The sequence below is a fragment of the Nesoenas mayeri genome (genome assembly GCF_963082525.1).
Source record: "Nesoenas mayeri genome assembly, chromosome: 12".
NCBI lineage: Eukaryota > Metazoa > Chordata > Aves > Columbiformes > Columbidae > Nesoenas > Nesoenas mayeri.
In genome coordinates this window covers 20,655,321-20,680,586 of record NC_137547.1, presented here as the reverse complement: position 1 = coordinate 20,680,586, position 25,266 = coordinate 20,655,321, and the positions used below count along the sequence as shown (strand labels likewise).

The 25,266-nt window shown below is 38.0% G+C and overlaps 1 protein-coding gene across 1 annotated transcript in view; it reads right to left on the bottom strand.

The window, feature by feature from the left end:
* CDH8 (cadherin 8) overlaps positions 1 to 25,266 on the bottom strand; it is a gene marked incomplete at both ends in the record, with an annotated part of 126,903 nt that overhangs the window by 40,466 nt on the left and 61,171 nt on the right. The window contains 4 exon segments of the mRNA XM_080351891.1: positions 6,418 to 6,554; positions 12,231 to 12,484; positions 15,284 to 15,471; positions 19,252 to 19,419. Coding sequence (XP_080208017.1) covers positions 6,418 to 6,554; positions 12,231 to 12,484; positions 15,284 to 15,471; positions 19,252 to 19,419 — 747 coding nt within the window.

Below are 25,266 nucleotides of genomic sequence, written 5' to 3'. Positions count from 1 at the left end.
TGCCTGGAAAATATATCTTGTGGTCAAATCACCATTTCCATTTCAAGTTCTTGTCTGTATTTTCATCTATTGCTTTGCCTAATAATGCATGAGAATTTCGACTGGTTGTGGCAGTTCTGGTGCTTTGCCAAGTCCTTGGGCAGGGGGCTCAGCTAACCACCGCTCTGCTTTTTGTTTGGCAAGTGAAGCTGAATAGCCAAGACTCATTTGATAAAGCAGTCAATCAAAATCAAAATAATAGCTCCATGACTGCAGTGCCTGGAGAATAAGGAAAACAGAAATTCCATTAAAACCCTTCATTCGGAGATTTATACCTTGGCTAAGAGCACTACCATAGGCTGAAAGAAATCCCTCCCAGGCAGTTCTGCACTGGCATTGGAATTCCCCAGCGAAGTGGGTTCCTGCATGTCTGTGCATGTGATGCTGCACCGAGTGTGGGAAGAGGGAGAGATTGTAGAGGAGCCTTTTTGTAACCTAACACAACAGAGCAAATGGATGCACACTTCATCGCCGTATTCCCGGTACATCTGAAAACACTTGTGTCTATGGTAATTATCACAGAAACAACTGGGTTGGAAAAGCCCTCAGAGATCATCCAGTCCAACCCTTGGTCCAACTCCAGTCCGTTTACTAGATCATGGCACTAAGTGCCATGTCCAGTCTCAGTTTAAAAACCTCCAGGGCCGGTGAAGTCCAGCACCTCCCTGGGCAGCCATTCCAATGCCTGACCACTCTCTCTGCACAGAATTGCTTTCTAATCTCCAGCCTCAATTTCCCCTGGCGGAGTTGAAGCCCATGGCCCCTTGTCCTATTGCTGATGCCTGGGAGAAGAGCCCAATCCCCACCTGGCTAGAACTGCCCTTCAGGTAGTTCTATAGAGTGCTGAGCTCACCTCTAAGCCTCTTCTTCTCCAGACTAAACAAGCCCAGCTCCCTCAGCCTCTCCCCATAGGGCTTGTGTTCAAGTCCCTTATAAAAGAACCTGCCTGTGTTTGAATGTGCTCAGGGTAGTACCTCACAATGGTAACTCAGATTTGACCTGAACACAGCTGGAGGAACTTGGTGCTGCATGTGGTCATGAGAAGGGTAGGAAGAAAACATAAACCTGGAGTAGCCACTCAGTGTTACATCAGATGCAAGAAAGCTTGGGCACTTTTAAGAGATCATAATTGAGTTGAAAGTTTATGAGCCATGGTTTCTGTTACTTGGTGGTGTGTTTTTCACAAATCCCGGAGGCTGCCAACTGGAAGATGTTCAGAAGTTTTTTCTTGTTGAAATCTATGGTATCATTCAATGAATTTCTGCTACATAATCCATGTTCTTGAGAAAAGGATTACCTCACTTTTTAAAATAAGATAATTCCAGATAAGCATTGCTAATAGTGAATGCATTATTGCATACTTTTTGTTTTCAAAGAATTCACTAGAATCCTGTATCTCAAGCAGATCTCAGCTACAGTTTAGGAAGGATGAGTATGCAAATATCAGGATATTCATATTTAAATTGGAGAAATATTGTACAGTTAAATTATGTTACTAATGCACTTCTTTCTTCCCTAAGTTAGAGCAGCTTCTATGAGATAAGTCTTTGCTTTGGTTTCAAACTGCCTTCGTTCTCCATTTATCACTGCTTTTGTTATATCAATTAACCAGCAATGGCTGAAGTACATGGCATTTCCTTAGCATATGCGGGACACACAGTGAGGGTGCCAGGGAAATATCTGCAATGTGGCTGTTCCAGCCATTAGAAGATGGAAATCGAAATCCATGGAGTTGGAGGCAGAAAGAAAACAGAGTTTAGTTATTCTATGCCTTATACATGTATGATAATCTGATAGCCTGAATGACCAGTGATTCTGAACTCCATTCAGAATCTGTGAAAAATGTAGCAAAAATGTACTAATAAATAAATCACAGCTATTTGATTTTCTTTCAGTAGCTGAGCAGCACGGAGAAGGCAGAACTCAGTAAGCACTGCAAAACCTGTCCAGGAAACTCAGAGAATACTGAGGAGGTCAGCCCAGCCTGAACTCCGCTCTGCTTCACTGCCCAGCTAAATGACTAACCGGTTAATGCAGGCAACCCAAGCATTGCAATGTGAACAGTAGTTATAGCTATAATTGCAACTTATATAAACTAAAAAATGTATTTCTGTGTTTCGATGAATGGCACCACGTATGACTATGAGGATCCTGACTTTAGTAGATTTTACTGAGTGACGTAAAATTCCATTTCAAGGAAGTACCAAAGAACCCAAGATGTGATGAGCTTTTGTACATACAAAAAAGATACAGCAAAAGAAATCTTAATAATTTGTTCTTACTGCACTGCAATTCAGGCTCTCAGAGGACATGTGCATACACACTCAGTTCCTTTCCCATCCAAGGCACAGCTCCAGAGAGCCCAAACATACCAGCAGCTCAATCAGCCTTGACTTACCAAGCAAGGCCATACCCATCCCTGTTCTGCCAAGCATCTAGCTAAACTAAACCTCTCAACCTCAGCATACAACTTGAAGCTCACGTAACTCTCAACTGCACAACAAAACAGTGGGAAATCTCCTTAGTCCACTATTTGAGTCCAGAGTCAGTGACAGAAAACAAAGTTCACCTTTTATATCCACGCACCAAAAGGTACCTTCTCAGGGAAAGGTCATTTTGCCAGTGAGCCTGAGTGCTCTAGTTTGTGATCACCTGCTCCTGACTCATTCAGCACAGTAAACTTGGCAATGTAGAAAGAAAATGTGAGAATCAATTCACAGACACAATAACTTTCAGTATCTCTTCGCCATGAGTGTTAATACATCTATTTCCTCTGTGAATCCCAAGCCTGTATTGCAGAATGATCTTGCAAAGAGGTCCAAGTTCTTTGCAATATTATCTTCTCTTAAAACTCCATGTGACACAAATCACCAACACAGAGGAGCCACCACATGACCAGAGAGGAAAAGTTGAACAACAAAGAAGCAAAAATTAGTTTGACGATACAAGAAATAAGTGTAAGAAATCATACAACAGAAACAAATGCGCGATAGGAATGGAACTCACAAGAGCAGATAGATTTGAGCGTAGTAGGTCAGAGGTTCAAAGTTGCAGAAGGAATCTATCTACCAGTTTTTCACTAAATTAATAGAAAATGTATAACTAAATCTGAAATCCTGAAACTGTCACCTAAATATCACGTGTACCATGAAATCACTTTCAGAGCATTCTTTTTCACTGATCACTCTCTGCCTTGTTTCATCTTTAGTAACCAAAAAAAGATTCAATAGGATGAAATATTTGAAGAATTATCTCTAGGAGCCATGCAACCGGTATGCAACGTAGTTACAGTGGTTTAAACAAGAGACATAAAACTATATGTAATTTGTCTCCATGTTTTGAGAACCAGAACATGAAGGCAATACAAACATTGGCTGAGGGAGAGCCACTCAGAGCCACTGTTCCTTAGTCTGTCTGGCTCATTTAACCACCCAAAAAGAAAGGAGCAAAATAGCACCCTCCAAAATGTCTCTCTTTGCACAGGTCTCCGAATATGATGGTAATACTGTTTGTCACCAATAGGACTGATTTGTTCTGAATTAGAACTAGCCAGACACTTGCCTATGAATGGGAACATAAAATGTTCTCCTAAACAAAACCAAACTGGTATTTTGCCTGTTAAGTGCTTAAAGACAAGAGTCACAGTCCCCACTGGCTCATGCTTTTGTGTTTCTAGTCCGAGTTCTGCTACACATGAAAGTTCACATTTTGGGGCACTGGAATTAAAAAGATGTAGCATGCTTAAAATTGTTCACACACATTCTAAATCAGATACATTCTAAACCTGATTGCTTTCAAAGAGATCAGCCATCCTGAATCTAAACATCTTCATCCTCAAGCCAGGTGAAAACACAGAGTCAGTTCCACCAGATCAGCCTTGTCTTGGAAGGTTCCTGCTTGAGAGATGGTACCAAAGAGTAACAGAGTGACTCTGCCACGGTGACAGCGGAAAACTGCCAACATTTACCTGTGCTTAAAGCACAAATTCAGCTGCAGGGAACTTAACACCATGGAGTTCTGAAATAGTGATTTATGGTTGGGCAAAACTTGCTGTTTAGCTATGAAAGCGTTGATAGATCGGGGTATATCATGCTAAGAATCAAGAAGAGAAAACAATATCGTGGCTTATGATTAGCGAGCAAGTGTAATGGCAATGAAACAGCCTGATGATCGCACCACAGGGAGAGCGGTGAGCCCTGAACTGAGCCTGGAAAGTGAAAATCCTCCTGTACAAATGATGCTGACATATTTATTTTTATGGGGAAGATCAGCAGTCCGTTAATATTACTGTCAGTGAAGCCTCAGAGTGACACACGTTGTATTTTCATTTGGTGCTTCTATGTGCCTCCAACAGGTTTCTGTTCTTTTATAACAGAGATTTTGCTCATTATTGTGTTGGGAATAAACAAATCTAAAAATGCCCACTTTCCCCAGCTTGACAGGTCTATGAACAATCTCATTTTCTGCATGAGTTTAAAAATAATTTCTCTTAAATAAGCAAAGATAGTAGTCTATGAAATTAAGCTCTTGTTTTACGTAAATGTCAAATAATTATATTGGAAATGCGAAAATAAGCCATCAGCAGGAACACAAATGCTTACAACGAGATTGGCATTATTATTTTCATAGCCAGTCTGCTAACAGGCCGTTTTACAGCAGTGGGGGATGCTGAGGCTCCCGGGAAGTCTAATGACAAACCCCATTTCTTACAAAATTCTTGAATATAATTAAGTTTTAAGAATCTGAAGATGCCACAGGGAGACTTGGTTCTGGTGTGGCTCACCCAGGTACACTCTGTTCACTTTGCTCTGACACACACGTACAAGTGACATAAAAAAATCAATTGGAGGAATTTGTTGATTTTTTTGTTTATTTTGTTCTTTTTTGACTTTTTGGAGGAAATAAAAGGTAAAACTAGATAACATCTTACTATTCCAATGTCTGAAAAGTTTGCATCACAAAGTAATAATTCAGCTTTCCATGCCTTTGGTAAATCTCAGGATCTGATATTGCTCATGTCTTGAGAAAATTGGTATGGAAATGTTATTTCTTTCTCCTTTAAAAGCATAATAATTATTAACGGGCTTGATATTAACCTGGGCAAAATATGCCCTATGAAACCACAGCTTGCTTTGCTTTCATTATGCAGTCTGATTCCCTGTGTTGGCTCGGCTTTCTTGCAAGCAGAAAGTATTCTTGCTATAATAGTTTATCAAACTAGTGTGTGCCTGCAAGATTTAACAGTAATTAACAGGGCACCATTGGAACTACTGGCTATGAAATACACAAATTATGATGGCAGGTGACAGGAATACAGTTTACAGGGTTGTAAGTTGGGAGCTCAGTTTATACTCAGACCCGTCTCTCGTTTCCGTGTGCCATTTGAGCCACCTGCCACATAGCACCAACATGCTTGGTTTTGAAACCAAGTACCACAGAAAAATATGGGGCAACAAAAATGGGCCAAATAAGTAAATTTGATCCTCCCATTCATTATGGTCATAGCTACAGTATTATCAAACTGAGCATTAAAAGTTCTGTGTCGTAATATTATACTCTTTAAAAAAGATACACTGGGGAGAAAAGCGAGCACTAACATCACCCTATTTTCTACAGGCAAGAATTAGCAGCGCTGATCATCAGGCTCTGAAGACAAACAAGGTGTCAAGTGTGTCTGCACATATGGGAATTATGCATATACGTTGCAGAATAGATGCGTCAGCAGGAACATTTTCATAGTTTGTGTTTCAGCTAAGATGACATGGGATGATAAACCTATGTTCTGAATCTGTTCTTTTGCTGCAGTATGTTTATTTCAAATATGTAGTGTAAAATACAGGGCTACTGTGAATAATAAATTATATTGTCGTGCATGATCCTGTCAGCAGCACTTACAATTCCAAATTAATCAGGAATTCTTCATTATTGACATCTAGGACCCACATTCCCAGGTACTCCTGGCACCCACTGACTTAAGTGCACAGATCAGTCACAATAGTTTTGTGGATCTGAACAATCCATGTTCTTGCCTATAGCTTTATATGTGCAAATTTATTCATATGGATCAAACAGGACTACTTTCACCAACATTACCTGCGTGCTTAATCATTTATGGTACTGAAACATCACTCAGCATTAAGGACTTCTGTGTTGAGTTTGCAATTGATTTTCTACAATAGCAAAACTTTATTTTTTATGTCTTAATATAACTAAAATAAATGGAACTTCAGCAGAAATTAAGTTTTCTTTCAAAAATTCTGTAATTTAAAAATTCAATGTGCTTTACTTTTTACTTAATTATATAGTTTCTACTGTACACACTGTTAAAATTAATTACGAAACCAACAGAACTAAAAGTTATTATACACAAATACTTACTGGTTTCAGTAGCTACAATAGTTATGTTGTGCCACATGTTTGTTTCTCTGTCCAGTGGTGTTGCCAAAGTTATTTTCCCGTCTTCTGCGTTAATGTTGAACTGTCTCTCAAGGTCAGTGTGCCGATCAATGGAAAACCTACAAAACAGACATCCCTGTAATCTACTTAATGAAGTTGGTGTAATCCATACAATCACAAGACAATTTAGGGAGCCCTCTGAGGGCTGCAGTTTTATAGCCAAATGGATTGAGAAGCTCAATAGCATAATAATTTATCAGACAAAATGACAAACTGAGACTAAAAAAACCTTAATAATTATTGCCCAAGGAGTAATTAGCTGTATACCCAGTGTGAAGGTTATAAAATGCCCTCAGGTTCACTGGGTAACATCTTTGAAAAACGATGCTGATCAAGAGTTAATTACACAATTCATCACATTTATTAGACAGTTTCTATGGTATTTCACAGCAACCGATGATAATTTCAACAGGAATGTATTAAGCGCACAAAAATGGCGGGCTTCGTGGTTATTTAAAAAAGGGTTGAATAACATTATTTTACCAATACGTTTCAGCTTAATGAAGCATGAACTTTTCACCAAGCATATTATTTAGTTGTGGTTCAAGCAGCTCCATGGGCAGAATGCAGTTAGTGAAACCCCATTTTCCTATAAAACCCTTCGAAGACTGAAGGACCGATGGGTTGATGGACTGACTGACATCACTGATTTTATCACAACACGATTCATCTGACCGGCAGTCAGAGTTTGCAGCTGGGAATGTCCAGGTAAGTGATGCAGCCTAACTAGACCCAGCCCAACAAAGGGCTGCAGCACATCGCTCCAATGGGGCACTGAGCAGGATGATGTTCTAAAGCTCAGAATCAGATCTCAGGAAAGCTTTTCTGTTGGTACATTTTCACGGAGTTATTTTATTAATGTATTATTTGCAAAACAAAACTAAATCGCAAAATTAAGCCTTCCTATTTTTTGACAGGAAAAGTATGAAATGAGAAAGTTTTAGTGATAAACTACTGATACAGTTCAACAAAAATTGACTTCAAGGGGTTTTACTGAATCCTAATTGTGGATTTGTATAAAAGCCTTTTAAACCTTTGTATCACAGAACCTAACAGCATGCACTGACAATTTTTACATCTGTTCTGCATTATATCTAGGCATAATAGGGTGAGTTAGGATACAGTATCAGACTGGATTACATTATCTAGTGGTCAGAAAAGGTACTCTGACCGTCAGCTGCTCATCACATTTCTACTTTTTGCCAATATCCTGTTAAATTCACTGATAAAAGAACAAGAGTATATTTCGCTACAGTGACAATGGCACAGTTATCTGAAAATCAGTTATTCCATATTCTGTTTTATGCTTTATCATAACCAATTTCAAAAAACATTCTGATTCAGAAGTTCCTTCATATGCGACAATAAACATATTTAGATGAACTTAAACTCATTCCAATGTAACACCATTGATATTGATGGACATTAAGATCTGATTTCAGAGCTTAAGATTAATACAACCATCTTTTTCAATATCAGTGTTGGATATTTTCATATCTAGAATGAAAGATACATTGCAATTAGATTGTCTGTGCAATGCGTTCAGTAAGATAGAAGGTAAAGGTAAGAAGCTTGAAGGTAAAGGGGCCCAAGATAGTTGGTTAGTGTTCAGGGACTGTTTCTACTGGGCACAAGATCAGAGCATCCCGACACATGGGGAGTCAGGGAAGGGAGCCAGGAGACCTGCTGGTTAAACAGGGAACTGTTGGGTATGCGCAAGTGGAAGAGGAGAGTTTATAGATCATGGAAGGAGGGGCTGGCGCAGGCTGCCCAGGGGGGTTGTGGAGTCTCCTTCTCTGCAGACATTCCAACCTGCCTGGACACCTTCCTGTGTAACCTCATCTGGGTGTTCCTGCTCCATGGGGGGATTGCACTGGATGAGCTTTCCAGGGCCCTTCCAACCCCTGACATTCTGGGATTCTGTGAATTCACTTTCAAGAAATTAGTTCTAAATTATGAAAATGCATAAAAATCTGGAAGTTTAGATTTTAAAGATTGTATTACTAAAGATCAAGCCTAGCATGACCAGACCGATAAGGTACTTAACAACTAATGGACCTAAGAGTGAAAACCCCTGTTTAACTAGGAAATGGCATTTTTTAGACAGTTTAGTTTTCTGTTCTTAAACACTAAGAAGAAATAGTTTTCCCCCTTATAAACCAGTAGTTTGGCTAAGAAGAGTACCATAAAAAATACAAAGTAAAAGGCACATGCATCTATATTTGCATATTTAAGTAAACTGATTTTCTAGTGAGCTCCACATACTCAGTTCTCAATGGTTTAATGGTAATTGTAGAATATTATCCTCAGCATTCCTGAAAAATCAGGTCACTTGTGTGGAAGAATGAAGCTGTAGGTGCCTAACTTCAAGAAATCATTTTTGAAATGTATCTTAACCTTATTTTGATGCCTCCCTAGTTCCAATTAAAGTATTAGAAGTCAAATTCTAGCACTAGTGAAGGCAGTAAAAACTACTTTACAGACTTTCGCAGGTTCAAGATTTCACTCAAGAAAATATAAGGACAGCCACAAGGATAACTTTTTAAAGATGTCATCACTTAAAACTGTCTTTCAATTCTTGATGTTCACGTAATGATGCAGAAAGAACTCTTCTGATAGCAAACATCTATGAAATTTTTACAGACCACAAATGAAATAAAATATGAAATGCTTATATGCCATTTCATGTTTAGTTGACCTGGACTTGACATTAATTCCATGGAGGTGAGACACGTTTTTTCTCTAAGGATCAATCCTTTTCTGAACTTCCATTGACAGTCTTCCTGCAGAACACTTTATGAAGGTATAAAACTGGGAGCGTAACATCTGTGAGTTTACTATATTGCATTTCATCTCATCCCAATGGTATTTATTCACAATGCAAACCCACCACTCACAGTGAAACATTTTCAACCTGAGTTACATGTCTTTGCCAGACTACAAAGAAGTGAAACCCTCTCCTGATTTTAATTCGATAAATATTTGGTACAAAACAAAAAAGAAAATCTGCAGTGCCATAAACCTGAGAAAACTAATAGTACATTTGCAGTTTCCTTTTCATGATAATGATATTGTAGCTCTTTTTAATGGGAATGCATTGTCAGATCTATAAGCTATACATAAAACACACATTTCTCTAAAAATGAGAAATTAATATCTTGGGAAAAAATACCTTTTAAAATTGCCATAAAACCAGCCTAGGTAATTGGGAAGTTTTGGTTAGTTTATGGGTTTGCTATGACAATTATAAGAACAACCCCATAGTGGTTTAAGAGAAGACTTGAAATGATTTGCAGTCCTGCTCCTGCACTGTTGATATTGCTGTTGTGACTTAATTTGATCTGTTCTTTATTTGCACCAATGTAAACAAGAGCAGAAATCTTTTTTGGCTGCACCTGCTGAGATTTGAATCATAGTACTGATACCTCATCAGCGGTAAATCACCATTGGTTATTAATGGCAGGCAGACTGGACATGCTACTTAGGGACAGATAAACAGCTGTACCATTAGGGGGGCAGAAAATATTGTAGCTAGTTTTTTGAGGCCTGCTGTGAATTAAGAACATGATCCAGTGCTACCAAAGATGAAATCCCTGTTGATATGAACAGGGAAAACCTGCCATAGTGAAGCTTATCTCCCCACAGAGAAAGACACTGAAGGACACTGATTTACTGGAGGGCAGTATAGGAAGAAAGATTGTTACTCGTGCTTTTTTCTGTTCACTTGAATCGTGTTTTGTGCAAGATAATTTACTACAGATAAACAGACCACGGTTATAAAATAACAACAGAAACATGAAATAAGTACTACTGGAATCAATAGATCTGTATACTAATAGATAATGATCTTTCAGGCCTAATTATACTGTAAGACAGAACGTAGCACCCTTACGAAATAAACTGCCGTAAAGCTTTACAAGTAGCTCAGCTGAAGCCACTGGGCCCCTTTTCCCAAGAGGGATGCGCACGGTCTGCGTGTGGCGAGATGTGAACTCCTGATCCGCGCTTCTCAAACGACGAGGCTGCAGTCAGGCCAACCTGGGACTCTGCTTGCAATTATAAACCAGATTTGTAGACCCTTTTCTCCACCAGGCTTAGAAGTGAGCAAGCACTTCACAACACGCACAGCGGAATGGCAAATACAAGAGAAATGGTGCTGTTTATTTTAACAATATTTGGTTATGGAAGATACACTGTAGTCAGACTAACCTAACAACTGGTATGAAGAGAGAGTTCCTATTCGTTGGTGAAATAGATAATGAAAGCATAATTCAGCTATATATCACATCATCACTTAGACATTCAAAGATGCATTTGCTGATCCACAATTAGGGCTCAACGTCAACAATGTGAAAAGGCCCATACAATATATTCATCCTTTAGTCCCATCTATCTAAAGGTGTCTGAATTTCCTTGGCTGGTGCAGAGATGTCAGACTAATAAGCACTGCCAAACCCCTGCATTTGACACCAGCCATTGCTAAATAACCCTCCTCAGGTGTTTCCATAAGGTGAGCACATCATTCAGAACCAGACTGACAACCCATCTATACACCTGGTTGTAAATCTGTGATAGGCTTCATGCCTTTTAGATCAAGTGATGGAAAGCTCAGAGAATATATTTCATCTCTTCTAAGCAAGCATAAAAACAAAGTTCTCTTGTATTAGTAGAAACGAGGATAAACACAAACAAAATACCACGGGAGAAGCTTCTTTCCAGGCTGTTTTCTATAATAATTTTTCTAAATTCTTTAATGTTTTTTCTCATGGCTCAATTATCAGACTATTTCCATGTTCAGAGATATCCATATGTTACGCAATACTCTAAGTATGCAGCAGATGTGATAATGCTAGGACAGAAGGTGATTCATATTTCTATTCGTGTTGCTAGGGTTTCTATAACAAATGTACACAAAAAGCTCTGTCTAACCAAAATATTGGTAGAACAGTTCTCTACAGTTATCTACTGTTATCTACTACAGTTATCTGCTCCCTGCTTTTCTCTGATGAATATTTTTGCTCCAATAAGAGAACTGCTAACTTGAAAACTCTTTTTCTTCTGCCTTACAATATTTTTTCACAAAAAAAAAACCCAAACCAAAAGCAAAACACACACACAAACAAAGGAATTTGGACTTTTCAGAGCTCTCCAAAATCCAGTTAAATTAATCAGGTGAGGAAACAAATAAACCAAGCAACCAACCAACCTCACACACCACAAAAAAAAGAACCAAAACCCCCCAACAACCAAAAAAACCCCAAACAAAACCAAAGAAAAACCAACCAAAAAAGCAAAAATCAAAACCGGAAAATATCGTAAATTGAAGATGCAAAAGTCATATGGGCATAATAATCTCTGACTTTCTGTCTTTAAACCAGAAATAGGTTTAACCAAAGGTATACGAAATATTTTTTACTACCTTACAACTACATGGAACAAGCCCAGTATTGTTAGTGCAGACGCTAATGGATGATTTTAAAGTACTGCAGAGATACACAGGGATGATTCAACTCCATCTGATCTCGTACATCCCATTTCTTATTCTCGTTGTATTCTTACTGCTTTGTAAGACTACTCATGTGGCAAGGAGCATTTTTGTGGTTTTGAAAATGATCCAAAGTGATAAATCTAATATCATTAAACAGATCCTATAGAAGTATTTTCATAGAAATGAAGCGGCGGCACAACAGTGTCATACAACGTATGGGAAAAGAGTATTCTGCCAGCAGCACTACCTGATAGGGCTGGAAGACACGTCGGGGTCGTGGGCAGTCACCTGGCCGATCACGGAGTTAATAGCAGCGTTTTCATGCACTTCCAGTAGGTAAGTGGGTGATGAAAAGACCGGTGGCTCATCAGCATCCTCTACTACAATTTTTACTGTTGCTGTATCCTTGAATGGTCCTCCGCTGAGGAAGCGAGGGTCAATATGGACATTGGCTGCTTCTACCTTCAGAGTATAGGACTTTTTGGTCTCAAAGTCCAGTGGCTGTAAGAATGACAAAGATAAGTGTGTTTTACTAATGGCCGCAGAGAAAGAACAAGTGACTATAATCCTGATGGAAGAAAATTATGTGCATTTAAGCACATTCGGTGACTTTTCATGAAATCTCTTACCCCTCCCAGAAAACCAACCTGAAACATTTCTGGCCATATATTGATATCTGTTTATTAACCAGCCTCAGAAAAAAACCCTGACACTTTTGTTCTCTTGCTTTTCACAAGCAATTTATGAAAATATTCTTGCTCATGTATTATACCATTACAATTACATATCAGATAAACACTATAAATTTGTTGGTGCTGACATGACTTGCATCCTAATCCCACATTTAATCAGTGGTTTGTTGGTTGCAGATAAGAAAAAAATTATACTAGTTCCACAAAGAATAACTGTTTTATTACTTCCAGACCAATGTGAGAAGTGCAAAGAACTAGCAAATAGGATTCGCCGGACATGAGAGGCATTATGTGGAAAAACATAGAGCTAATCATATAAGAAAGTATTTCAATATGATTGCACTTCAGATCACTCTGTGTTTCTCTTGACAGGGGTAAATGAGGTAGACATCTCTCAGGAATTTGTGAAAACTGTAGCAATTCCTCTTTCTGTATCTTATATTTTTTTGCAGAGAGAGAAAGACAAACCCGATTACTTTATTCTCTCCATATCCTTGCCATGCTACCATTGTTTCTACTATTTTAGAGTTCCATATTAAAACGTAAAGGATGAAAACACAGTGGATTTAAAGGAATGAAATAACAAATAAAACCCAAATCTGTGACACTTTTGAATATTAGAATTTTTCATTATAGGAGATTGGAGTTTGTGTCTTGAAGCACATCAGTATATTCACTATATAGTTCTCTTGTGTCTCACAATGATTCAAATTTCAAAGATGCAAATTGCAAAGCATTGGAAAGATATTAAGATTTGCATTACAATGTCCCAGGGATAAAAAGAAAAGGACATAGAAACTCTGAATCTGCAATGCAAATAAAAGCAAGAGCACAAATAGGAGCCTTCAAGAAGCCTGTCAAAGCCTTCAATACAGATACTTGCAAATTTCGTTCAGTTTTTTTTCAGGTGTGAATCAAGCTCTAGTGGGATTTGCTCTTTCTCACCAATTCTAGTAAATATGAGAAAACCTTACTTCTTTAACAGCTCTTAAATTAGTAAGCTTTTGTAATTATGAATGGTGGTTTAGAAATCGGCATATTCACAATTTGCCAATCATAGCTCCTGTATAATTTTTTCCAATAGCTGTTTATGTGCTTTACACCCCAATACATTTAGTCATACTTAATCAGAATATCATATTGAAAATTTACTCTGCATTGTCTAAAACCCATGAACTCACACTGGAGAAAATCTATTGGCAAACAGTACCCTCCATACATCATCTAGTGTAGCAGAACGAAAATGATTATTGCTGTCAAAATGAATATATGAAACTACATTATGTTAAAGACTCAGTTATGAAATAACGCCAAGGGAACTGGGGCAAAAGGCTAATTGCCTTAGTTTACAAAAGAGGCCACGGCATACAATAAATAACAGTAAGGAAGATCGGGGATGTATATCATAATTTTCTCTTTAGGAAAACAGTTCTAAATGTAGATAAATATACATCGTTTGGTTATACGTCCGCAGTGCTGACCTGCTCACTGAGAAACAGCAAATACGAACTTTCAACAGGTACTCTGCCTGACCTCTTTAATTACAGGTACAAGTTGAATATTAATTACCTGTACTCATTGGGTTATTTTCCACAATATCATAGCTGTGGGATTATGGTCTGGTTTTTTTCTATTTCTTTTTTTTTTTAAAACCCAAGATGCTCTGTGCTACATATTTAAAGGCCTCTATGCCAGTTTCATAACTTATATTCATATCCCTTTTCAGAACGCAGCATGAGAATCAGCTCTCCTCTCCTTCCCCAGAAAATAATGAAAAATAAATCCGCAATTAATATTTCATTGACTTTACTAGCTAAGTTTTGTTCTAGACATGCTGTTTCTCCCCATATTTCTGTATAGAATTAAGTGGTCTTTCTGTTGTGTACATACAAATACCTCATCTTGCATGCAACAAGACTGTAAAAGCCAAGAAAAGGTGACAGAGTTGTACCTTCTTTAGGGCCCACAATTTGGCATTTCTCATGTGAAAAAGGACAGATCTCCTTGCTAAGGTTCACTGAAATCACTATTCATTAAGCAAGGAGAGTTAAACATGAGGAAAGGTAGAAGATTAAGCCTCTCTTGCATCATATAATTTAAATAATATCCTTTTTTTTACTCTGAACAGTATTTGACCAACTTTATAGCAAATCAAATAATGGAGAAAAGGTATTTGCTGAATACTCAGCCAAGATTTTATGGAAGTTTATGCCACCAACAAAGCAAATTCTAATCTATTACTCTCCTTTGGAACCAAGGAAGCAAAACTTGTATGATTCAGAATCACAGAACAGTTCAGGTTGGAAGGGACCTTCAAGGGTCGTCTGGTCCAACCCCCCTGCAATGAGCAATTTGACCACATGGAAGCCCAGATAAGAATAACACATGCTCAGCACAGAAAATAGTTCTATGGATGCCTTCCCAGTTGTCATCTAAATGGCAATTTTGGGGGACATGGCTAATACATCTCTTTTTTATCACTTCACTGGCTTGTCATGGCATACGGAATGCTTGGAAATCCAGCATCCTCTCACAGAGCACAGTCTGGCTGGGTAGTTGTATGTACAATACACATTTCATTCTTTTGTTTAACAGAGATATCATTTACCTTTCTCACTCTAATAATGCCGTCCTGAGTTTGGGCATCTGTAGTAATTTCAAATATATCCATTCCATCTCCTTCAATAATATCATAGGATGATTTAGCATTTTCTCCAATATCCAGGTCATTTGCTTTCACCCTTCCTATTGGTTCACCAAGAGCAACATCTTCCATTACTGAGAAGTGATACAGACCTTACAAATAAAAGGAAAAGACTACACATTACACCTGATTCCAGTATATCGTGTGCTCTTCATTTGTTTATACTGCCCCAATGCAAACTCTTGAGATGTACAACTGACACAAACTACATTTACACAAGTTATTTACTGAAAGCAGCACAACATATTCCTTATATAGGAATATTCAGTTTACTGTATGTGAATGTTCAGTTCATTATAGTAGTTTCCTATTTCTTCCTTGCAGGGATGCTTGGTGTTGGCAAACAAGTATTAAGTTACTTTAAACATTGAAAGTATGCAATGTTCTCTATTGCAGGCGCCTTTCAACTTACCATTTTATTTACAGAAATGTAGTTATATTTTTTTATAGAATTCTACTATGAAACTTTGACTTTTACTCTGTAAAAAACGAGATGAAACTAGATAAAAGATACCTTACACAAGTTCAGATCTTTACTACGTTGACACTTTTAAGTTGATTTGTTTGTCTTTTTTTAGCCACCTCCATCTCCTTTCTGTGTTAAGAAGTAAATTAAGAAACATTCAAGGAACCTCCCAAAATTGATGTTTTAAAGGGAACAATAACTTTTCATAGTGGTCATTAGTTTATTTACTGTTTCCTTGTAGGGTTAGACTAAAATCCACTAGAAAGTGCTATTCAAATTGTCAGCACTTTTGACCCAAGTGTCAAAAGTCTATTTAGATCTTGCAACTTTTTTTTTATGTAAGCAATATTTAAAGTAAAATCAAAATAACCATCTTATTATTATATCTTATTATTATATCTCCCTGTTCTTAACGATTTGCTGAAAAATCAGAAGACACATGCGTCCTTTACATCAAAAATTCTTGATGGAATTACTGGTTCTTTACGTTTTGGTAATTTTTCCTTCTCAGAGCTATGGTTAATACATGATCTAATCAACTGCAGCGCTACTTCAGAATCCAAATCGTCAAAAAGGAATCTAAGGTTAGCAGATGAGATCATTAAAGTTCAGATAGTACTTTTCGAAAACCAAAATGTTGTGGAGTGATTGCTTTACTTGCAGGCTAATTGCAGTAGCAACAGTTGAAAGTAGGAAGGAAACTGTTAGGAATTCACAAATATATGAGCTATACATATAGTCTCTCCCAAAGTTCTTCATGCTTTTAGGCTAAATGATTAGAGTTAATTTGGAGGTCATCAAGATTCCTCAAGAATATTCAGAATGGCTCCCAAACAATGAGCAGCCAAAGCAATCAAGTGCCTCGGGAGACTGAGTTATGTGTTCATAATTCATACTGCTGTCCACACTTTGTGGTTTGAGTCTCCAGACACAGTTGATTGCATTTTTAAGTTGGCATTTTTCTCTCAGATTTATTAAGATAGTTTACACAATATTGTAAAAGCATAATTATTACGATGCAGCTGACTCTCTTACACAAATTGCTCTCGAGAATTATGAATTGTCCTGTCAAGACGTGACAGGGCAGAACTGACCAAAAACCCACAGTCTGCATCGTTGGAAACCGTCGGCTTCCACAGCCGCGCACGGTTCTTCTCAGTGCAATCCTATGGTAAACTGCCAGGTTAAAAGCTTCTGTGACTTATAAAATGCCTCTAAAATTATTTCAAAGAGATCATAAAAGTAGTGAAAGTTCATCTTTTTCATTTCTAAAACCCAGGAGGCTCCCACTCTTCCAAATCAAACCATAAATATACATTTCTGTCCTGCCTGGAAACAATAAACCGATAAAACACACCGCTTTCTGAGTTCATTACAATTTATTGTGAAAGCAGCATGTATTACATCTTAGGATTTTCTATTTCATTCTGATTAGGCTCTATTATAAGTTTGATCCTTTCTTATTTTCCTTTCCAGACAGACATGAATTGTGTTTCAATGGTGTAAGAAAACGTTAAAGACTCTATCAGCTCTTGTATAAGGCCAGAGCCACGACTAACCTGTAACGCTAAGCAGCATGCTATGAAGTTTTAAAAGGCAGAATTTGCAATAGCATCCAGTGACAATATTTGCTATTGCTCATCGTCATTAAACGTAATAGATACAGAATACAAAGTTACAGTACATGCAGGTTATTTGTAATGAAATTGCATAATGGTCAGTGTTATAACGGGGGCTATTCGTAGACAGTCGCTTGAATTCCGCACTGGAATGCACTGGCTGCAATTCACTCTTTGTTGAAGGAAAGCTCGTCTCCATTTCCCACATAGAAAGGCTATTTCAGGGATGTGTGATGCAGCGTTCCCGGTGCTGCCCCACAGTGCGGCACCGCGCGCCGGACGCCAGCAGCGGCACAGGGCAAGGACAGGCCCATCTCCGCAGGCATCCACGCTGTGCTTCCTGCTGACACCTCCAGCAAACGCACCAATTAGTACCACTTGTGGTGCTGATTTTCTGATCAGCTTTTTTCACACTGGCAGGCAAAGGCATTTTGAGACAGAAAGTGCTGAGACAAAGGTAAAAGCCGGGTAAGCTGGCAAAGGTAGGTCTGTAGTCACAGAGTTAGTGCTACATGATATCGCAGGTATAAAGGAAACGTCCCTCTGCGTTTTGGTGATACAGTTCAGCCAGAAGTCTCATCTATAGATGTTTACATTATTAAAGAAATTTTCATCACATGTTGGAAACCACTACTATACGAGTGCAAGAAATGCAATATGATGCGATGTAAAAATCAATGCATTTCTTATTTTATAATGACAGAAAACCTTTTATTGTGCTCATCTGTTAAAAGCCACTAGGATGAAGTAATAAAATATATATTTTGCAAATAAGCTATTATCTTTGCTTTTTTATTTTATACTGCTTGCTCTCTCTATGTGTACGTGCATTTTCTACATTATAGGAGTCTATTTGATCACATGCTGAGTACTAGGACAAACCCATTTCACTCTTTGTGTCTTCAGAATAGGGCAGAAGTGGACTTCAAGTCATACATATTTGGAAAAGAGTTAATTTTACATTGGGTACATAAGTACCTTATTAGAAAAACATGTTTCTAATGGAATAAAAATGATGTAAAGTCTAGATCTGAACCTTCCCCAGACTTTTAATACCACACGACTTCAGTTTTTCAGAAGGAGCTGGATGAAAAGGTAGGATTTTAGCAGTGCATTACGTTGTACCTGTTCCAAATAAAATTGATCCAGTCATTATGCTCTTCTCTCTTCTTTTTTTCTGTTTGTCTTCATCTTTGAAATAGACTACAAAGCTTGTGGAGGATCTCAGCAGGATGCCAAATCATTTTAACCTAGCCCAGCAAGATATCCATTGGAACCACAGTAGCAAATATAGATTTTGATTTAAAGATCAGCAATTATTTAGACTCAGACTTATTTTCTTTGTTTTCTTCACTATTACCTAATTAGTCAAACCTTTATTTCTTTTATCAGTTATATATGTCTTTTACTGGTGGTGTCTGCATGAGACAGAAGCACATCTAACAGCAACTGAACTAGCACTTAGAAACAACTGCACTCAAAGCAAGTGAATATATGAAACGAAACCTCCCGAGCCCTTTTCTGTGGATGTAAGAGGGGTAACGAGGACACAGAAAGCTGTGTACACTGTTGTGGACACGGTTCCCTCTTTCCTAAGCTCTTAATCAGGCAGAGAACTATTAATCTTTTCCTAGTAGTGCCTAAAAATGTTTAAATTGCACTACAAACCCAGGCAATATTATGATAAAAAAAGAACTTGATCATAAAAAAACAACCAACCAACCAAAAAAACCCCGCACTATATTACTTTCTTATATAGGAGAACACATATACATAACGTCACTTACTCTGTGCAAACTTCGGAGGATTGTCATTAACATCGGTGAGTGTAATTGTCACTGTTGTAGTTCCAGAGAGTCCACCCATATGTCCTCCCATGTCCTTTGCTTGGATGACCACGAAGTATTCTTCTTTGGCTTCTCTGTCCATGTTGGGAAGAGCTGTTTTAATTATAGCTACAATAACAGGGAGGGGAAAAAGTCAGGTACAGACCCAAATTCAGTTTTGCAGCTATTTTTATGGATATGTGTAGATATTGGTATAAAAACCGAACTGTTAAAGGTCCAGTGAAGTTGCCTGTGAGTGCCAAACATAAAAAAGAACTTGAGATTTTTTTTAAAAAGTATATTAGAGATCACCTACCTTGATTTAATTAAAAGTGTAATGAAATCGCAGTCCAAAACCCAAGAATTAATAATACCTGTGAACCATATTAATTTTTACAGTTTCTTCCCGATAAACCTTGTGGTTTCTGTCCTACGTCCCACAGAAATCCAGCGTTTCCTCAGGGAATTCACAAACAGAAGACAATCACACAGTAAATTCATGTGTAAACACTGTCAAATATTGAAAACAAACCCCATGTTTTAACTTGCTCTTGTATATAAGGTGGGCTACAGCTGTTCCTTTAAGTCTTAAATCAAATGCCTAAAGTTCGGCTGTGCAATGCCAGAATGTCTTCTGGTCTTTCAGCATGGTCACTGGTACTGCAAATTGCCAAAGTCACTCCATTGTCCCTACTCCAGGAAAGCCACTTGTTGGACAAGTAAGCTGCTATCACCTATTTCACTACATATTTTAAAGACAGAGAAGTAAAATGATCTGCAGTATATAAAAACACTGTGGTTCATATATACCTGTTGCTGGGTCTGATCATACCTTTCATTAGCTCTCATTCTGTATTTTTTTTACTTTTTCTTTGTTAAGTATTGTCAGGAGGTTTTAGTTGTCAATCAATACTTATTGCAAATTGCTAGTTTTGATTTCTCTCTTGGGACCTAGCATAGCTGTGGAGACTTCAAACAGCTCTTTTGCTTTCACATGGGATAGTTGCTATTAAACAAGGTTCTTAGAAATGATATTCTGGCTGAAATGCCAACATTCATGTATTTATGGTGAATAAAGAAATGTTCCTGGTCTTTATCATTATTAGAGATGCATTTTAATAAATTCTAGAATCTACTTATCTTTAATATTGTAATACTCAAAAACTGACCAGACTTTCCTTTCTTGGCCGAGTACAGGACCAAGCTGAGAGCAAGGGAGTACAAGGCCCGTGGAATAAAGCAAATATGCTTGCTGCATAAATCACCAAAGATAACATAATAGCAGTCTGGTAACCTACACTTCTGTAATGATTTCCATAAACTATTTTGGGTTGTTGTCTTACATATTTTATAATATAATTCTGGATGAAAATGAAACCTCTATATTATGTCTGTAAGTGCCAAGCCTGAGTAATCTCCTGTTCCCAAGGACCTCGGTATGTAATCAGTGATTTTTCATTCCAACAAGGGGTCAGGGGGTTCGGAGCAGCACGGCCAACTGCAGTGCAGCTAAGGGTGGGAACAAGGCAGGCAGGAGCCGGGGCTGCAGGATAGCAAGCCAGGGTCCTCCTGGCACCCAGAGACAGTGGCCAGGCTGAGCCACAGCCTGATGATCACCCAGTGAGCCCACAGCAACAAGGCCAGGCCAGGAAACCCAGCTGGAGGGTCTGAGCCTGGCTCAGAACCCAGAAAATACGAGACTGTGAACGACGCCTCTGAACATCACCAGCACCACTCCGGGCAGCAGGCTGTGCTCAGCACCCTGACATGCAGTGTAATCCAGTGCTTGTAAAACCAATGAAGTGGTCTTGAAGTACACCATTCGTGTAATCTAACTATTCCATACAATCTACAGGAGGTGACATAAGTTATTCTGCAAAACCTGGAAGAATATGCTTCTGTTAATTTTTTTGAATGAAAACCAGGGAAGAGTAAAACCCATTTATCAGATATGATAGGTGCAAAATGCACTCCGTAAAAGAGTAGGGCCGTTTCCTCGACAGCAGCCTGCTTAAAGAGAGTAAACTGTATTTCTTTCTAAAAGCACTTGGCAGTTGTGACTGGTTTGGACTGATTGGTTTACTATTTAGCAATAAGAATGATACTTTCAGCAAATAATTCTATTGTGAGAAGTGAGATGATTCATTAAAAGGATGCTAATGCAAACCTAAAGGTATCAGAATTTGTTCCATATTGATTTTTTTCACTAATAGAGCTGATCCAAGGTTCCGTGAAACCTTATTTCAATGCCTTTGTATTAAGCCTACTACAATTTCTTCTCCACTATTATTTTTAGACAGTTTCCCTTTTTTTTTAAAAAAAACAACAAAAAAACCTCCAAAATCTAATGCACATCATTAAATCTAGCTTACAGATGACTTGTATAAAATGCCACATTTTGTATTCTGCGGTTTCCTCTGAGACAAGTTCATTATTTCAATAAAGTGATGATTTTTCCTAGACATGTATTTTAATTTGTCTCTTAATGTATGGAAGTCTAGCCCTTGTCTATGGTTTGAAAGATATCAAGAAGATTAAATACCTTAAAAAGAGCCTAAACCAGAGTTATGGTTTCTGACTTGTAAGATATAAAAATTGGGGTTTTTTTCTGTATCAAGTTACTAACACAACCTGTTATTTCCATAGTTTACACATATTTCTGTCTCCTGCTTCAGACCATTAACCATTTGCCAGAAGCTGAGAGTCAGTCAAGTTTCAGTTTCAAATACAATAAAAAGCCAAAAGTTGACTGTTTGAATTCAGTAATGTGATAAAGACAAAGAGAGTTATGCATAGAAAATTTCAAGGATGTTTATTTGTTCTCTTGCTTTATTCACAGTTCTCAGACCAGACTGGCAGGAAGTTCTGAAACTCTATTTTCAGGCTTACCAAATACCAATAGGCATACAGCACACAGAACATTAACTCATTGAGCATTCAACCTGCTCTACTTCAATTCAACCCAGAAACAAATCACAAAGAAAGACATAATCACTTTCAGCATGCTGTGATGGATGAACATGATATGTGCCAAACGGGAGTGGAGTTTAAAAGCGAGAGCTGAGAATTACCACAAACTAATGTAAGGCAAGGAGACGTCTGTTGGAAGATTGCATTCCGAACAGTTATCAATGGCTGACTGTCACAGTGCAGAGATGGATGAAATGGTTCATAGGGTTTGTTCTGTTCTAGCATCATTCCATATTTCCCGAATGATGGAAGACAGGAAGAACTTATCAAGTTCACACAAAGTTGGGAGCCATTGCAAGTACTGGAAGAACAGGATTAGAGGTCAAAACAATTTTGACAAATTGGATAGTCTAAACCAGCAGGGTGCAACTCAATTTGGCAAGTCAAAAGTATTCTGTGTGGGTAAAACAATTAACTTCACAATTACAATAGAGCAGATGACTCACAAGACAGAAAAGAATGTGGAGTCAAACTGAGCTGAATATGAGTCAACAGCATTTTGCTGATAAAAGTGCTCAAACGTTTCCTGGTGTATTAGCTGGTTATGGTATATGGAAGAGCTGTGGAATAACCCTTCCATGTCGCTCAGACCATTGTGGTGCAGCTGGAATGATGTGTCCAGTTTGGAACAAAAACGGTTCCTAGAGTTAGGGAAGTACAAGGAAAGACTTTACAGTCAAACATGTAAAAACTACTAGGAGCTACTCTCCTGTTCTGCTGGGGGTAAGAGAAGAAATTACGGGCCTAAAATATAAACCATATAATGGGTTTTAATTGCAGCAAGAGAGGCTTCAGTTAAACATTAGGGTAACACTTTCTAAAAGAGAAGATAAGTACAGACAGAAGGCTGCCTGCAAAACTTGTGGTATTTCCATCACTGAAAGATGTTAAGAACCTATCAGACACACATCTGTTGAGAGGGGATAAACCTGACCCCTTTGGGGGGCAAGGGCACTCACTGCATTCTCACTGGAGGATCCTTCTTTCCCTGTTGTCGAAGATAAGGCTTTATCTCTATGTACTCTGAAATACTTTACAAATCTTTGTCCTCTGAAAACATTGGATGGACTTGTGGTGAAGCCACTGAACAGATGCATCATAATTCGGCTATGGATCCTCTGACTAGAGCTGGAAACATCAAGAAGCCGGTTGGAAGGTGAAGAAATCAAGAAGTAATCTGTTTATTCAAACAATGAAAACACTTTCAATATTGGAAGTACCTTTTTTTTTTCCCCTTGGCTGAGTTGCTTTTCCTAAACAGCTATTGGTGTCACACTGCTCAATAGCAAATAAAACAGCTGCAGAACGGGATTTACTTTTACAGTGGTCCTAAACGCATACACTGAGCAATTTGCACAATCTGCCTCACAACTTGAATCGGGTAAAATGCACCCCTGTGGACTACTTTCGAAAACCTATTTGGAAGAATATATACTGTCTCACACTGAAAAAGATCAGGGGAAAAGAAGCGATGTGTCAGAGCCCAGAGCTGATGAAGAAAAGTAGCAAAAGGAACAATAGAAATAAGGATCTGCTTTTCACTTTTCACCTTCCTCTCTATATTTTTAAGGATCTCTTTATGTTAATGCTGTAAAACTACACATAATAATAATTGAGAACATGGAACAAAACCAAGCAAGCACTATGCAAAATTGGAATCTGGCCCTGAAAAGCCTTTCTTAAGCATCTCATTCATCTCATACGTTTTGATGAAGACTTCCTGCTATTTCAACTTGCAGACTTTGGAACTCTCCCTTCTTCATTTTGGAAGAGCTAAGTAATTGCTTTGATCTTCTTTCCATGTTAAAACCTTGGTGGAGAGTCTTATTAAATATAACCATCACTTAGGACCCAAACTCCTGCAAAATCAGCCTGGTCATTTCTTCAGAGAGTTGTGAGATGCTTGCTTTGTATTCCCATGAAGCGCACTGACTCCGGTGATATTTTAGCAGTCCAGCAAAAGGTTCACTTGAAGACCTGTGGAAAACCTGTACCATATTGCCTAAAAAATTAATAGATCACAACGAACTTTCTTGAAGATTAAAAAAATTCTAGTAGGTTTATGATGTGATATAGCCATACCAATGCACTGTTTTAAATTCATTTTACCCTTCATAAAAATAGTATTTTCAATAAAAATTATAATAAAATATTCTCATTCCTTATTTATTTCTAATTACTTAGTTTTATTATAGCTAGACAAGAAAAGTACCTGCAGTCTCCAGCAAAGCTGGCTGAATTTCTAGAAAAATTATCAATTACAAGAGTTGTCTGAACTACATTCGGATGTAGATATAGTTCAAATTGAATACATTAGCCACAGTAAAAATTATCACTAGGTGAGGAATTGAATACTGTATCATACCATTTTATGTGGATTGATTCTGTGTTGTATTTGCAATTTTAAGAGAGAAGCTAACAGTGTACGTATCGTATTAGCGTGTTTGGGGAAGGTGGCACTGCTTGCCTTTCTGTTAAACTGCAAGATGAAGGTTGAAAATACCATTATTAATTCTCTTGTTTCTTATGTGACCCACAATCTATTGTATTTCCTTTTTCAGCCCATATGACTTCATTTTTTTGTGTTTTCTGATCTTGCTTTCATCCTGAAGCAGACCTTGCAAGTTTGCCACTAGGTGTAAATTAACACTACCTACCTTTCACTATATGTATTCTGCTTGAAGAATATCATATAGGATATGACTGGATAACACCTATTATGATACTGTCTTTTTAATTCAGATGAGCTTGGTCTGAGTTTCACAGCGTGGGTAATAGGCTGCCATCTCCATTTACTAGCCATTACCTTTTCCCTGGGATGGAGTTTCACTGGCATAATGAAAGCATCACCCTCACACCAACTGAGAATGAATGTAGTAAATAAACATCTGCACTGCATTTATGACCTTGCTTCCTTAAGATTTCATTTGTAATGATCCTCTAATACCTATAATTATACTAGACACTTTACAGAAAGCAGCCTTGGATTCTTTTTCCAACTCTAGC